Raw genomic sequence first — 15,768 nt, 5'->3', positions numbered from 1 at the left:
ATGATGTGCTTTCCTGGGAAGTAACAATATGATGATGTCACATCTTGACAATGTAATACTAACAAGTTTGTCTTGCAGGACAAATTCCCAAAAGATGGCAAATCTAATTGGAGTAAGGGCTAGACCTGAGCCCTTGTACGGTATCAAGGCAATGCATAGTTTATTAGTATCAAGCCAATGCATAGTTTACAGATACTCACATGGTACAGTGATAGCTACTGTATATGATCAGTATCCAATTAGACGTTCCAATGTTTTAGGTCCGTATTTCTCTTTATTTCCGCTCTTTTCCTAAAACTCAGAGAAGAATGTGCCTGAAGCAAACTTCTAAAGCATAACTCCAAACTTGCTATTTCAAATGTTCTTGTCTGAACAACTAATTGTGTTTCCTCTTGATTTTATTTTGTTTGTAGGTATTAGCCACGGCTCTGTTGTAGCGGGAGTTATCGGTGCTAAGAAACCTCAGTATGATATCTGGGGCAAAACAGTTAATTTAGCTAGTCGAATGGACAGCACAGGTGTAAGTGGCAGAATACAAGTGCCTGAAGAAACGTATCTGATCCTGAAGGACAGGGGATTTGCCTTCGACTATCGAGGAGAGATTTACGTCAAAGGTATCAGTGAACAGGAAGGAAAAATCAAAACATATTTTCTTCTAGGAAGAGTACAACCAAATCCTTTAATCTTACAACCAAGAAAACTGACTGGACAGTATTCGTTAGCGGCTGTTGTATTAGGACTTGTACAGTCTCTTAACAGGCAAAAGCAGAAGCAAATCCTTAATGAGAACAATAACTCCGGCATTATAAAGGGACATTATAACCGGCGGACTTTACTAACTTCCAGTGGACCAGAGGCAGTGGCCCAAGCAGAGGGCTCCGACAAAACTGAATTGCCATAATAAACATTTTGTTGGTGTTCTTTTTTTTTGTATTTCTTTTATATATAAAATAAATATACAAATAAAAAGGGTTTAATTTTTTTTAGAACAAGTATGATTCTTTTTTCCTTTTGGTACAATGTTCATACAAAATGTAAGTCACCTGCCATTTAGTAATGGGACTAAGACCCTTTCACCTCTAGTCATTATTTAATCTTAGTTATTCTTTGTATTACCATAGTAAGCTAGAAGCCCAGTCTAAGATTAGGGTCCGATCGTGCTAGTCACCATACAAACACCTCATAAAAAAGAATCCCTATCCTAAAGAGTTTAGAATCTAAATAGACCTGATAGGCCAATTGGGGAGGGAACTAAGGCACAAAGAAGGCAAGTGACTTGCCCAAGGTCACACAGGAAGCTTGTGGCAGAGCCAGGAATTGCACTCAGATATTCTGATTTTCCAGTCCAGGGCCTTAACTACAAGATTGTTCTTCATCTCTGTGAGCATCACTTCAGATCCACACCAGAACTGCAGCATTACCATCTGTTGGCTCTTTGGCCTGTGTGGAATGAGTGGGTTTCAACTAACCCACATCACAAAACTCACCACTTCAGCTGCTACTCCTAGACTTGAAGACCAGAAGGGACTATGATGTTCATCTAGTATGACCTCCTGCACGTCACAGGCCACAGAACCTCACCCACCCATCCACTCCTGTAATAGGCCCATAATGTCTGGCCAAGTTAGTGAAGTTCAGTGACTATTTGGTGAGGAAATCTGTCAGCTATCACATCCAGGAATATCCGGACCCCGCCATTATTAGTAACACTTGTCCTCCAATCTATATCTGGGAAATAAAGTCTCCCATAATCACACAATTCCCAGTAGTGTTTATTTTATTAAAAATATTAGAAGGCTTGATCTATACCCAAATCAGATCATGGGGGTCTGTAGCAGACCCAAGCACTATCTCAATGGAACCTCTGTTAGCTTTCTTCCACTAAGTGATTTTGATGCAGATTCTGTTTTATCCATTCCATCACTTCTATTTTCTTTACAGTCATAAATGAGCAATGATACTCCACCACCTTTACCTCTGATTTCTGTCTTTTCTGAACAACACACGCACTTCAATACCTGTACTCTAGTCATGACTATTATTCCACCACTTTTCTGTTAACCTGATAATATCAGGTTTCACTTCCTGCACCAGTAGTTCTAGTTCCTCCATTTTGTTACCCATGCTTTTTGCATTGGTGTACAGACATCTTAGTGGTTTCTGCTCAGTTTCACCCAGATTCCTCGCTGGAGTAGGTACAATCATTCCACTGCCAGTATCGCCAACCTGACTGTTAGTGCCAATACCAGTGACGCTATCTTTCCTCTTGATGTCCATTCTCCTACACTTTTTTGTTCCTGTCTCCATTGCTGTATCCTCTCTTACCTGATTTTCCTCCCAATCAATATTAGAGTCAGGCATGGAGATTACATGAACGTATCCCATCCGTCTCCCCCGAGTTCCTAGTTGAAAGCTCTTTTAATCAGTTGTGCCAACCTCCATCCTAGAAGTCTGTTTCCCTCCCTACTCAGGTGGCGTTCATCCCCTGAAAACAGTCCTCGGTCTGTGAATGCCTCCCAGTGGTCAAATATCCCAAAGTCCTCTTTGTAGCACCATTGCCTGAGCCATCTGTTGATCATCATAGTCTTGTCTTGCCTTCACTCTCTTCCTCTACAGACAAGTAGAATCCTTGCCTTGCCTGGCATAGTCTCCCTTGATGTGTTCCAGCAAGAATCTAGAAGTATCACTTGCTCCCACATGAAGGACAATTAGTAGAATCTTTTTTGCTCCCATTATGATTCTCTTCAGCCTCAGGTCCATATCCAGTAACTTACCTCCCATTAAACAGCACACCCGTCTGTTCACCAGATCAGATCTAGTGACAGACTCATCTGTTCTTCTTAGTAGGGAGTCCCCAATCACATATACCTGCCTCTTCCTCATGTTGCTGCAGTTCTCCAGCCTTCTCCACTTCTGTTCTTTCAGGCTGCAACGCCTCCTGTCTTTTTTTCTCATTTGCAATCTTCTGTGAGTTATCCTCTCTCCTGCTAAGACTCTGATCTCTGGCTCTCTCCATTGTCTCTACCCCTCTTTTTGTAGGAGTAGCCACTTTTCTCTTCCCACCTGCTGTTACAGCCAGCCATGCCTCCAGTTTCCAACGCTGCAAACTTATTCCCCAGCTCTATTCTCCTTCACTAGCCAGTCTTTTCCTCTGCCTTATTCTCATAGTCACATGCTTCACTGGCCACTTTCCTGATCCAGAAGTGTACCCTCGCAGTTTTCCAGTTCAGCTTGCATCTGAAGGTCTTGAATTTTCCCTTGAGCCTCCTTTCACCTTCCCACCATGCTCTGCTCGAGATCTCCTTCGAATCTCCAAACCCCAGACCTTCTCTTCCATCATTTGACCAGGTGGCACTTCATACAAATGAAACATCTTTCAGGTACTCATTCCAGGGCAATGTACATCCCGTACATCCAGTCATCTTCATTGTTTCTTTCATTCTCTGAGTCGCTACCACTGCTGCCTCTGTAGTTGTCATAGCCTTCGCTCCTAAGCTGCTGTCAAGAAAGACACACACAAAACAAAAATGGAACTCCACACGCTCCCTTCCCCAGATTCCCCTTCCAAACTCCCACTCAACTCCCATTTCTAGCTCTGTTTGCTGGCTTCTGGGCTGCTGGCTGTCCACTTGGATGCCTTTTTGGAGTCCTAATCAGGGAATCCGCACCCACAATCAGGAAGCGATCAAAGACTCTGCTTCTCTCACAACACGCTGCCCCCTAACAGCCTCTACAAACTGAAAACAAACCAGCAAGCAAGCAAGCAAACACTCTCAACCACTCACGCTGCCACCGTTCTTCTCCAGCAGATCTCCGCTCAAACTCCCCTGTTTTCAGCTCTCTTGGCTGGCTCCTGTGCTGCTGCTCCTGTGCCATTTTGACAGACTCTGTAAAGAGGATGTGGATCTCTGTGCCAGGATTGAGACATCTCAGTGGGGTGGGAGGAAGCTTGCCCTGCTGCTATCTATATTTGCCTCAGGATAAATAGAGGACTCCAGCGCTGCCCATCTGGCACCTTTCATCAGCACTAAAATCACTTTTTAAAGCAAGCTGTGAATGTAAAACGTGAAAAATTCACACTAAGCAAAGAGGCAGGAAACAGCCTTTCTGGAGGTACAACCCCCATGTGTACAGCAGTAGAAATAGTAAGTAGCTTGAACTATAGAGAAATGTCGGAGTTACTGGAATAGAGTTATTGTGCCAAGAGAAAATACGCTAAGGCTGTGTATGCACATGTAACCCATGCCTGCTTGGTGTGTGCTCCGTCCCCCTCTAGTGACACCTAAACCATCTAGAGACTGATGAGTCTGCTTTGGCTGAGAGGCACGTGGCTTTTAGCTCATGCAGTAGCGGCTCATACACTAAGCTTTGGAGGTCCTAGGTTTGCTCCCAGCTGCCAATAACCAGGGTCTGTCAGCATTACGCATAGATACACCTCACTCTTTCCTCCTTTACCATATCTTAACTTCCTCACCCTCAGGCTGATGGGGTGCCCTAATCTTAGGGGTTGAATATTAGCTACAACTCATTAACATATACGTCAATTGGATTACTGTGGTTACCTGCAGTTAGGCATCCGCTGTGTGCCCCTCCCAAATACTCTAAACTGGTATAAACTGCCTTATTGCGGTTCCCTTCCAGCAGTTTGCAACACGTGTGCTTATTGCAAAACAATAAGCAAAGTCTTATGCCATCCTGTGACTTAAGGTCATGGTTGGTTTCCTTACTAATACTAACTTATTGAGAGCTCCTCCTGCTCAGGCTATCAGGCCTTATGCTAAGAGCTTAAGCTCTTCTTATGTAGATGTAGGCCCATGAGTCTCTTGCATTTCTGCTATCAGTGCCTTACCCCTGTAGTGATTATTACTGCTATAATTACGGTATGGACTACACTACGTTAATGTGAACTAGGTACCTTTTTACATTAGCAGGGTCTACATGGGGCAGTTAGGGTAAGTCTATGCTGCAGTTAGACACCCATGGCTGGTCCGTGCCAACTGTCTCAGGTTCACGGGGCTCAGGCTAAGGAGCTTTTTAATTGTGGTGTAGATGTTTGGGCTTTGGCTGGAGCCTGGACTCTCGGACCCTGTGAGGTGGAAGGATCCCAGGGCTCAGGCTGCAGCCTGAGACAACAATTAAACATCCCCTTAGCTCAAGTCTGAGTCAGCTGGCATGGGGCAGCCATGGGTTTATACCTGCAGTGTAGATATACCCTTGGAGTGCAACACTCTAGCGTGCACTTCTACTCACACCCCCATAGTCCACATTGCGGGACCATGTAGACAAGCCCTGAGATAGTTCAACTTATTTCACATTTAATGTGGTATTTGGGACACTAGGGAACCAAGTCTTGGCAATTTTAAACAGCAGTCTTTTTCCTTAGGAGCTAGTTTTCCTATCAGCATGAATGGATCTGTGTTTCCTGTGGTTCACTTGGCATTTCATTCTTGCTAAACACACATGTCCCGGATGGACCAGTTTTTTCATTCTGATTGTTACGGCTGCCAAGCCTTGTAGTGACAATTTCCAGTGAGGGGAAGGTGTTAATTAGACAATAGGAATGCAGGCTAAAGATGTGAGGATAACTGCATTTTCATCTTGTGCTTCTCAGCTTAGGCATAGATGGCTTTTTTGTTAGCCCTTCCAAAATTCCCCTTAGCATAACAATATTCCTGAGCAGAATTCTTTGCTAACGAAGTCTGAGCTTTGTGTCACACAGGTAAAGGGCTTGCTAAATTTGCTCAGTCTCATGGAATAATTCATTAGTGAGGACATTTCACCTGTGACTATCAGAGGTAAAAAAAATCCCAGATTGGGGTTACTTATCTATGTTAGATGGATCCTACTCATTCCACCAATTATGCTGCTTGTGACTTATTCAAGTGTGATAGGCTGTTTCACAAGTGAAACACTAGCTCTTACTTATTTACTCTGTTTTACAGATACACTCTAAGACTTTTCAGTGGCATTGTAACTTGTGATCTTACACCCAACCCATAACAATATTGATATCTATCTTCAGTGTTTCTTGTCTGCTGATGCAGCCACCACTGTTCAGACTAAAGAGAGAGGGATCTGTCCAGACCACATACTAGATGTGTACATCCCAGAACTAAATTTAAGTCTCTCTCTGTGTACAGATAGGTAGAACAGGATGTTGCTATCCAGGCAAATTATCACGATATCTTTGGCCCAAGTGATTAGCCAATATTCGGGGCTTTGCAGGGTTCTTCCTGTTAGGATGAGAAATGGTGCAAGTTGAGTATTTCTTTGGTGAAATCTTGTTTATGTACAAAAAAATGTCCACAAAGGCCTGTTTCCCTGAACACAGTAGGAACAAATAGCACAGGCAGTTTCCTTCCTCAGAAACTCCCATGTCTGCCTTTCCATGAGCTCTGTGCCCAAGTTCTTCTGGCTTCTAACACAAGCAGACTGCAGAACCAATGTCCTAGCCCCTGTGTTTGCTATCAGGGAAACCCTTCAGACCACATGGTTTAGCTCTGGCTTGCCATGTGCTTGGGGCTGTGCTTCCATTGCCTGTAGCTGTCTCTTCTACACAGAGGGGCTCCATTGCGCCTTCCGTTGAGTCTGAAGGAGTGATAGCCACACCCATTGACATTAGATCTGTGACAGCCTTTGGATCAAAGACTTACCCAAGGGCAGCCATTGGCCCTTTCAACAAAAGTCCAATATGCAAGCAGAGTAGGCAGTGACAAAGAGGCGGGTGTACCCTCATAAATACTAGAGGTGAGCTCAAGCCCCAGTGTGGAGCTGGAGTTGAATTAACTCAAAGTTTGGACACGTTTGAATCTGGAGTTTTGGTTTGGGTGCATCTCCCATTACAACACACTGTTTCATATAGCATATAGCTTCATAGATAGTCTTTTAAATGAATTAGCTATTTCTATGAATAAGAACAGCATCTATTAAACCAACAACAAATTGCAATACGGGTAGTTATTCTGGCTCTCTGAAGAATCCAGTTTTGATCACTGACTTAGGTAGAATATTGTAGGTAGACTTTGATCACTGACCTAGGTAGAAACTAGCTGGAATACTGATCTTACTGAAGTGATCTTACACTCCTCTCTGTGTATATATTTACAATGTATGGTCATTCACCCACTTTAATAAAGGGCATATCTGAGGCTAAAATTGTAGTGTTTGGTGTATTTAAACATACTACAGGTCCCTTCTGGTTGACAGACAATACCATATCTAATTTTCAAAGTTCAAGAAGAGGTGAAAAAGCTATATAACTCACCACTACAGAGGCAACATTTATCTATAATTATCACACAGTGAGATTTGAGAGTATTAGGGTTTGTCTACACAAGGACACTCGTGAAAATTAATCCAAATTAATGTTTGAAGTAGATTAATTAGACCACATTTAATCTCTGCATGCACATTGTTATTCACTTGGAAGTTAATTGAATTAAACTAAATTAAGGCCATTTGAATCTGAATGAGAGCATCCACACAAACATTTAACTAAACCACTTTAAATTCACACATTTAGTTAATTTGGATTAATTTTCCCTGAATGTCCCCATGTAGACAATCCTTCATTTCCCTATACTTAGCATAAAGATGAGCTGTGGTATCTCAGGGCTTCCCTACACAGTGCATTAGTACATGCTGGAGGGATGTAAATTGCCATGTTGCACTAATGTCTTGCACATTAAGTGGCCTGTATGGACCCTGCTGGCACGTACTAAAAGATCCCCAGTGTGTGTTAATGTAGTACTCTTAGAAACAGGACTACATTAATGCACAGCAGGGAACTTTTAGTATGCATCAGCAGGGTCTACCATGGGCTAGTTAGTGCGCCACATGGTAGTGCATGCAGGAATTTACACTGTTTATACAAGCTCTCAGATACCACAGTGAAGTATCTGGCTAAATGCTGACTTGATAATGGTAGCTGCTGTGTAGGTAACAACTGAAGAAAACCCAGCAGCTATCTCTTAGCTTCTCACTCTACTGATTACCTCAAGGTCACTTGCACATCTGAAAACAGCCAGCAAAGATTCCTCTATGACAGTCTCATTTAATCCTTCCCTTTGGTATCCATAGGAATTCACCTCCTTTTTCTATGCAGTATGGGAAGTCAAGGAGTTTCCATGTCAAAAGTATGCAGCGCCTCTCTGGTTTCAATGGCAGTTAATAATGGCCAAGTGGCCTTTCTTTCCACACCATCAAGTTGAGACATTAAAAGCAGAGAGTCCTACCCACGAATTGATTTTGGTGGTGGTACAATGGAATGATTAGAGCAGGAAATAGCCACATTAAGCTTCTCCATTGATACGTGGTGCGCACTGTAATTGCATAGTCAACTGATTAACCTTCCTGGGAATTCCTGTCAGTTGTCATTCAATGGCAGAGTGACATGGATGGGCATTGCAGTCTCTCAAGCGCTGCTCTTCACTACAGAGTGGGAAAAAGATCACAGTGCAGCAGACAGCACACACAGAGAATGCTTACAAAATCAATGTCAATATCCCCTTGTCATTTGAAGCTTGCTGTGTGTGGCTCAGTTAGAATTTAAGGAACTTTGTGTTAATTCACCTTGCTGGCAGTAATATTTAATTGGTGTATGTCACTTCAATGGGCAAAGCCCATTTTTTCATATAGTCATTTTCCATAATCAATTCTTTTTCATTTTCCCCTAAGGTTTTGTTTTGATAAATGTTCCCATCATTATAAAGCCATCCCAGGGTCCAGCAATGTAGGCAAGGGGATCATCTGATTCATCTGGCACTTTCTTGCAACAAAAAAACCAAACGCCTGTTAATTGAACGGCTGCTCTGAGGGCATCTCCTTCAAAATGCTTCTCACTCAACTTCTCCTGACCTAGCTCTCCTTCAGCTCAAGGTAGTTTTTACCACCTAATAAATATGCTAATATTGATGTGCTGAAGGCCTCTGTATTTCACAGTTAATGGACCTCTGAAGATCTTTTAAGCAGAGATTCCTTCAGATTTGGGGAGGAAAAAAAATCAGCACAGCTTTGCCTTGAGACAGTGGGAGGTAAGTACAAAATATGTGAAAACTCTCACTTGGATAGTGTGAAAATGAAGGATTTTGTCCGGTGATAGAAACAAATGAAAGAGTTTGGGTAACAACTTTTGGCAGCAAAGCTCTTATCTTTAGACCTGCTCTCACACAACAGCAATGATACTGGGCATGGCAGTAGGTTAAGAATCAGTTTCACTAGTTACCTGTTAGTTTAAAAAACAACAGCCTTATTTTCTATCCTTTGACAGTCATCCTCACCCATGATGAGTAGAAATACGAGCTGCCCAAAGTGTCTAATCCAAGTTTAGGACAGAAAATACCTCCTCTGGGCTGTTCACAGGGAGAACCACTGCAAATGGCCCATTTGTTTGCAGTTACTGTCCAGGAGGGCCGAGCAACAACGCGGAAATGATGTGGGTGGAGTTTGTCTGCTGTGTGAGTAACAGGAGGTATTCAGTTTTCATGCAAACCAAACCAGCACTCTCTTATTTTTTTAAATGGCTCCTGTCTCCCAGCTGCAAATGCCATTTCATGGCTTCCCTTTTATTTATTCATTGAGAATTCAGTCTGATCAAAAAAAAAAAAAAAAAAAACCATTTAAGAACTCCTACCCCCCAGCCTCTGAGTGCCCTTGATATACAGTCAAAGAGACAAGAATAGGGGAGATGCAAAATAATCAACCAGAGCAAGAGCACTGCTTTCTCCCACCCTGCCACACACCAAGCATGTGACCAATACAGCTTAAAATGCCCATTGCACTTCCCCACCAGACACACCCCACCGTCAATCGCCTTAACCCTCAACCAGACTTGCCCAGACAGATGGACAATGTCCCTGGAAGGTCAGCAAATTTGGGTCTCTGTGGATCTGGGAGGGCACAGAGCATTCCAGAACCCAGGCGCTTTCAGTGAGAATCCTCCCAGCAGCCTTCGCACTTTTATAACTAGGCGGAAAAAGGTGAAGCGCCTCCTCTCCGAGGGGAGAGTGGGTCTCTCCATTTAGCAGGTCCCATGCTGTTTAGGGCTTTCCAGGTCAAAATGAACACCTTAAACTCTGACTGAAAACCACGGGCAGCCAGTGCGGATCACAGAGCACTGGCAACATTTGCAACAACCGAGAGGTGCCACTTCACACGTGGGCTGCCACATTCTATCTCCGTTTGTTTCCAGATAGATTTAAGGTGCAGCCCCACGTACAGCATGTTGCAGCCATTCAGTCTTGAGAAGACCAGATCAAGGCAGCAAGGTCCACGTCGGAAAGAATGCAATCTCCTGGACAGGCACAAGATGGTAAAAAGCATGTCCGACAAGTGCTGCAGGGTGCACATCCAACAGCTGATGGCAATCCAGCACTACCCCCAGCGTGCAAATGCACACAAGTGGCAGGCAAATACCTGAGGTATCAGCCTCCCCCTGCCTTCAGTTCTCTTTCCCCAACCTACCAGCATCACCTCAGTCTGACCTGAATTAAGCTTCAGGCAACTAGTTCTTATGAGTGCCCTAATTTTCTTCAGACGCTTGGCTAGGAGTTCAACAGAACTGTCTGGACTTTACCCCTATAAACATTTTCACTGAGCCTGCCTGCCCCTCCTTTTTTTGTATTCAAGTTTGAAAATGCCTGGCGGGTTTCACTAGCCATTACCTACTAGTCTGCACACTGTCACCCTGCAGCTGAGTGCTACCCTTATCTGGTTCAGATAGGGAAAGGGCACAGTCTGATGTAGTCACATAACTCCTTACTAGTTCTCATGTCTGTGTTTCTCTGATCCACAAGCCTGTTAGCTCAGTTTCTGTGTGGTTCTCAAACAGGTTCTGCTGGTGCGTATTGCCAATATTAAGCCTTACTGAATCAGATAGAGGGTTTATGGGATATAAATCGATTCATTGGATTTCATTGACTTCATTACAGTGCATAAACACCTTGCCAGGAAGAAAATAGCATGTACAAAAGAGCTCTTTAATTTAGCAGAGAAAGGCACAACAAAAATCAATGGCTGGAAGTTAAAACGAGACAAATTCAAATGAGAAATAAGACACACATTTTTAACAGTGAGGGTGTGATGAAATGGAGATATTAGTGGGGTTTTCTCTGAGTGCTGTGTGTGTGCCTCAGTTTCCCCCATGTGTTACTCATGTATTTTGGTGATGAGGCCTCTGGAGGGTGGATGGGCCTTCCACAGCCACACATCCACTGACCAGAACCCTTTGTCTTCCTGAGTCAGCCAGCTGCAACAGGTTGAGACAGGCAGAGACCAGGAGGAGTGGCCACCTTGCCCAGGAAGGAGACAAAGAACTGGAGGGGGTTAGGTGAGGGTTCTGGGAGGTGGCTGGCTGGCTGGAAGAGATCAATCCCCCATGAGGAGTCAGGAGCCATAGGGCCCGAGGGTGGGGCTCTGAGACTCTCCAGATGGTCACTGCTGTAACTTCTAATTAAGATGCTAACAAAGTCTTTTTACACTGTGATCCTGAGAACTAATAAACCCTTCTGACTTCCACGCTGGCTGTGAATCGCTTCTGACTGCAAGGAGGGGTGTATGGACCCTCTGGGGGTGTGGAAAAGCTCCCCAGGGTCCCATCCAGGGGGACCCACAGTGGGAGCTCAGGCGGAGCAGGGGTGCTGAACTCTCTGAGGCCAGATTCAGGAGGCAGCTGCACCGGTGTGTGGAGACCCGAGGGGGCCGACTCCAAAGCACTAAAGTCCTGACTGGCTGCTCCCCAAGTGGTTCCAGAGCGCCGTCCTGTGGAACTCCGTCACAGGTGGCAGCAGAGGATGGTTGAATGCACCCCACGGATGAGAGCATCTGGCAGTAAGTGATTCGGGAGCAGTGGGTCTAAGGGGAGAGTTAGAGGGAACAACAAGGTGGAGTACGACTGTCTCCTTGAGAAGGACATTGTAGAGCTGAGCAGAGAGAGAGAGAGATTTGCACACAGGAAGGCTCACCAAGGTGCAGCTGGTTGCCCAGCTGGAGGAGAGTGACCAGTCTTGAGAGCCAGACCCTCATCCAAATGGGATTTCCAGGGGGGCTGTGAGCAGCTGGAGTGGCAGCCAGGTATCCTCAAGATGCATGACCCCAGCCAGAGGGTCTTCACAGCCAAGATCCCCCCTGGATGTGAGAGGACTGGAGATAGGGCTGCGACTGAAAGAGCCAGACAATGGAATCGATCTGATAGGTCTGGAGCAACTGTACCCCTTGACCTGAAGCTGTGGTTGGTGGACAAGAAGCCTAAGGATCTGCGGAGTGTAGGCAAGCTGGCTGATGAGTTCATGGACAGCCGGTCAGGACGTGGACTGGGTCCAAAGGGAGATGGGACCAGATTGGGGACTGCTAATGTTATATCTGATGCTTTGTCATTGAGAGAGGGGGGCCTGAACTTCCCCAGGTCACCGGCTGAAGTGACCCCGCTCAGTTCGGTCTCGAAGGGGGGACAGATGTGATGACTCCGAAGCACTACAGTCCTGACTGACGACATCCTGAGTGGTTCCAGAGCACTGTTCCTGGGGGACTCCATCACAGAGGGAGATTAACCATTGGAACAAATTACCAGGGGAAGTGGTGAATTCTCCATCTTCTGAAGTCAGAAATCAAGACTGTGGATGCTTTCTGGAAGACAGTTGCTTTAGTCAAACACAAGTGATTGGGTTCAGCACAGGAATAACTGGTGGAGATTCTGTGCCTGTGCTATACAGCGTAAATGAATTTCTGGTCTTAATATCTATGAGTCTAGCATGATCTCTTCACTACAGTCCATGACTGATTCCTGCGGACTGAATGACCATTGCCCACAGAAACAAAATATCCAGGCTAGCAAAATGTTCAGGCCATTCACTGACTGAGGGCTCAAAAGACAGACATTTTCCATTTTGCTAATGGGTACAAAACCCCTAGCAAGTAGTGCTCGCCCTATGCATCTTGCTAGGAAAAGCACCCAAGGAACTGTGCAAAATAATAGCTTCCTTGTCATCCCTATGTCTGGCTGATTGATTTTAAAGACCTTAGACATCAAGACCTTAACAGCTAAATATCAGAAGAGAAGTTAAACTTGTTCTTCCAATTGCATTTCCTCCAACACCCATCTCCTCACTCCCCTCACCCACTCCATAGTTTGTTGTAACAACACACAATCTGTTTTAATTAGATTTTAAGAACCTCAGGGCAGGGTCCATCTTTTCTTGCCATGAGAACTGAATTCTACTCCCAGCTCCCTGACACTGACCCAAGATGTGACCTTGGCCAAATGGGGGTATTAATACATTCCCCTATGATTAAAGTGCTTTGAGTTCACTGGATGAAAAGTGCCATATCTCATTACTATTAAATGTCTCAGAATCATTGGCAAATAAGTGTGCGTGCACCTGGTGCTATATAAATAACTATGCAGTCTTCCATGGCTTATGCAATCTTCTGTGTCACAAAGGCCACAAATGGCTGCTGTTGAATAAAGAATACAGAAAGCAATAAAAGAAAAATGGAGAGAAAATCTTCTCTTGGAGTTAGGGAGGAGGGGTTATTTTTAGATGCTCAAAAGGATCTTTCCAAAGGAAACACATTACGTAACCGCAATCCATAATTCAAGATGTGTTTCCTGCACTTGTCATGGAGGCTAATTAGGGGAAATCGAGAATTACTTGCTTTATTGTCTCTCTCCCAACAAAGTCTGAACTGAACCATTATCCATATCTATCTCAAGACAAAAATAATATTTATAAATCACGGTATTTCATTTGGATTAGCCGTTCCCGCTGAACAACAGAGGCTAGAGGATTTATTGATGAAAGTAACAGTGCAAAGCAGAATAAAAGCTTCTGCTGCTTTGAATTATTAATAGTACATCAGCTCAGCACACACCCAAATCACACTGCTCTTCCTTCTCTTGCCTCAGGAAAAAAGTAATAGTTGTAGAGAACTTTAAGCCTATTAAAAGTGTTCTGAGTCCACCAGGCTATTCAATAATGGGACTGTCCCACTTCAGTCCTCTTACAGATACCCCAAGATTCCTAGGCACTTGGAATCAGACTCTTTCATTAAGTTTTTAAGGGGACATTTTTAAAAGTGCCTAAGTGTGAGGGAGTGGGTTAGTGTTCCTAAATCTGTCAGGCTCTTTGGAAAGTCTCCCCTTTTCAAACAAATTCATTTGTATCATTCTCTTACGTCACCAAGCTCCATGAAGTACACGGAGAGGGCGTAAGCGAGGAATTCCCATCTTTCATGATCTTCATCTGTTAATGTCTCTCTTGCAGTGCCCATTGTCTGATCCTTCAGGTTAAGACATTAAAGCCTTTTCAGTGTATCTAATGAGGCTAGATTCCCTTCAATATCCCGCCATGCTGATCAGAAGGCTACCATTATAGCTCTTTGCCAGATCCCTAATATTGGTGCAGTGTATCCCCACTCTTGGCCAACTTAATTGGCTAAATAGGAAGTTACAGGTACACAACAGGATGTTATTACCAATAGAACAGCTCTTAATGAACTAGGAATGAGGTATTTCATCGGCTATCTTCAGCTTTGTGATCTACCCAAGCAACTGCTATCAGCTGAGATGACCTTTCCCATCAGACAGCTAAAGATTCAGGCTGGATCAGGCCACAGGTAAGCCCCACCCTGTAGTATCGGACTCCTTTCGGTGCTGTATTTAGAATTCATTATGGGTCCCTGTATATGCATTTTTATTTATGACTTGTCCTGCTTCCATCTACCTTCTATGCAGAAGAGGAGGAAGGATTTGTGGTGAGGTGTGGCTAGGGGGATTCTAAATCTGACTGATTGGGTTATTTCATCTACAACATCCAGGGCCAGATTCTGATATCAGAATCTTGGTTCTGAGGAAAACATTCAAAATGTGAAACAAATGTAACCATTACAGCAGTGGCTGCTGGAGTCTGCAGACAGCCTGAAACAATAGCTCTGGGAGATGAGAACTGCCCCATTTTATTGGGTTGTTAATCCTGAAACACATTACACTGGAAGCCCTTTGCCATGCACCAGGGTCTATATGAGCAGATAAAGGAGGGTGTTCACCATCATTGTCCAATGTCAGCTCTGATGGGATCGTGTCAGAAGGGAGCAGCCCAAACATGAGGAGTGGATGGGGTCTGAATCCTGGCCTTCATTTGTGTCGGCACAATTTTGGTATATGAGCATGCATATTTTCTACCTGTGGCTTTTCTACAGATCCTATCACCATAGTATCTATTGCTTTTGGGGCCTGATCCGAGACCAATTAAGTTCAGTGGCCACTGATTATGCCCTTTGTACACTAACATTGTACACACAGATGTTGGATTTTAACACTTCTACGCACATGTGATAGAAATTTCACAGGCTAAATCCACTTCATTAAACTCCAGCGCCACTGCATTAAAGCATTAGTATACCAAAAGCACTCAGATACTATGCAGATGGGTGCAATAGAGAAGCCAATGAAAGGTAGTTTTGATGATTGTATTGCAGTTTGTGGAGCCCAGCAGCATTAACAGCCTCCCTGATGGGCTATGGTCGTCATCTAATTTAATTTTCACGTTCCATGGCACTTGAATTTAGCAGGCAACCAGGGCCCAGCATAAAGGCAGCCAGATACCGTCTCCTTAGTAGCATTTTTAAAGACAGAAAGAATCAGAAATGTGAAGGAAAGCCTGTTGCAAAGGTTGCATGATGAGTAAGCATTACTGGGGTCATGGAAATGTAAGCAGCCATGTTGGGAGTTTGAATTGGGAGGAAGGGGGTGGGGAGAAAAAGCCTCACTGGAAT

General features: G+C 44.2%; 1 protein-coding gene across 1 annotated transcript in view; it reads left to right on the top strand.

Moving 5' to 3' along the window:
• Positions 1-982, top strand: part of ADCY8 (adenylate cyclase 8) — a 160,992-nt gene extending 160,010 nt beyond the window's left edge. Inside the window, exon 18 of the mRNA XM_067530337.1 lies at positions 414-982. Within this exon, the coding sequence (XP_067386438.1) occupies positions 414-901 (488 nt within the window). The 3' untranslated portion in view covers positions 902-982. The remainder of the gene's footprint in view (positions 1-413) is intronic.
• The last annotated feature ends 14,786 nt before the right edge of the window (positions 983-15,768 follow it).

Source organism: Emydura macquarii, unplaced genomic scaffold, assembly GCF_026122565.2.
Source record: "Emydura macquarii macquarii isolate MOO-44397 ecotype Brisbane River unplaced genomic scaffold, CSIRO-AGI_Emac_v2 contig_369, whole genome shotgun sequence".
Classification (NCBI taxonomy): Eukaryota; Metazoa; Chordata; order Testudines; family Chelidae; genus Emydura; species Emydura macquarii.
Note: the sequence above shows the minus strand (reverse complement) of the source record. Positions and strands in the feature narration are given on the sequence as shown.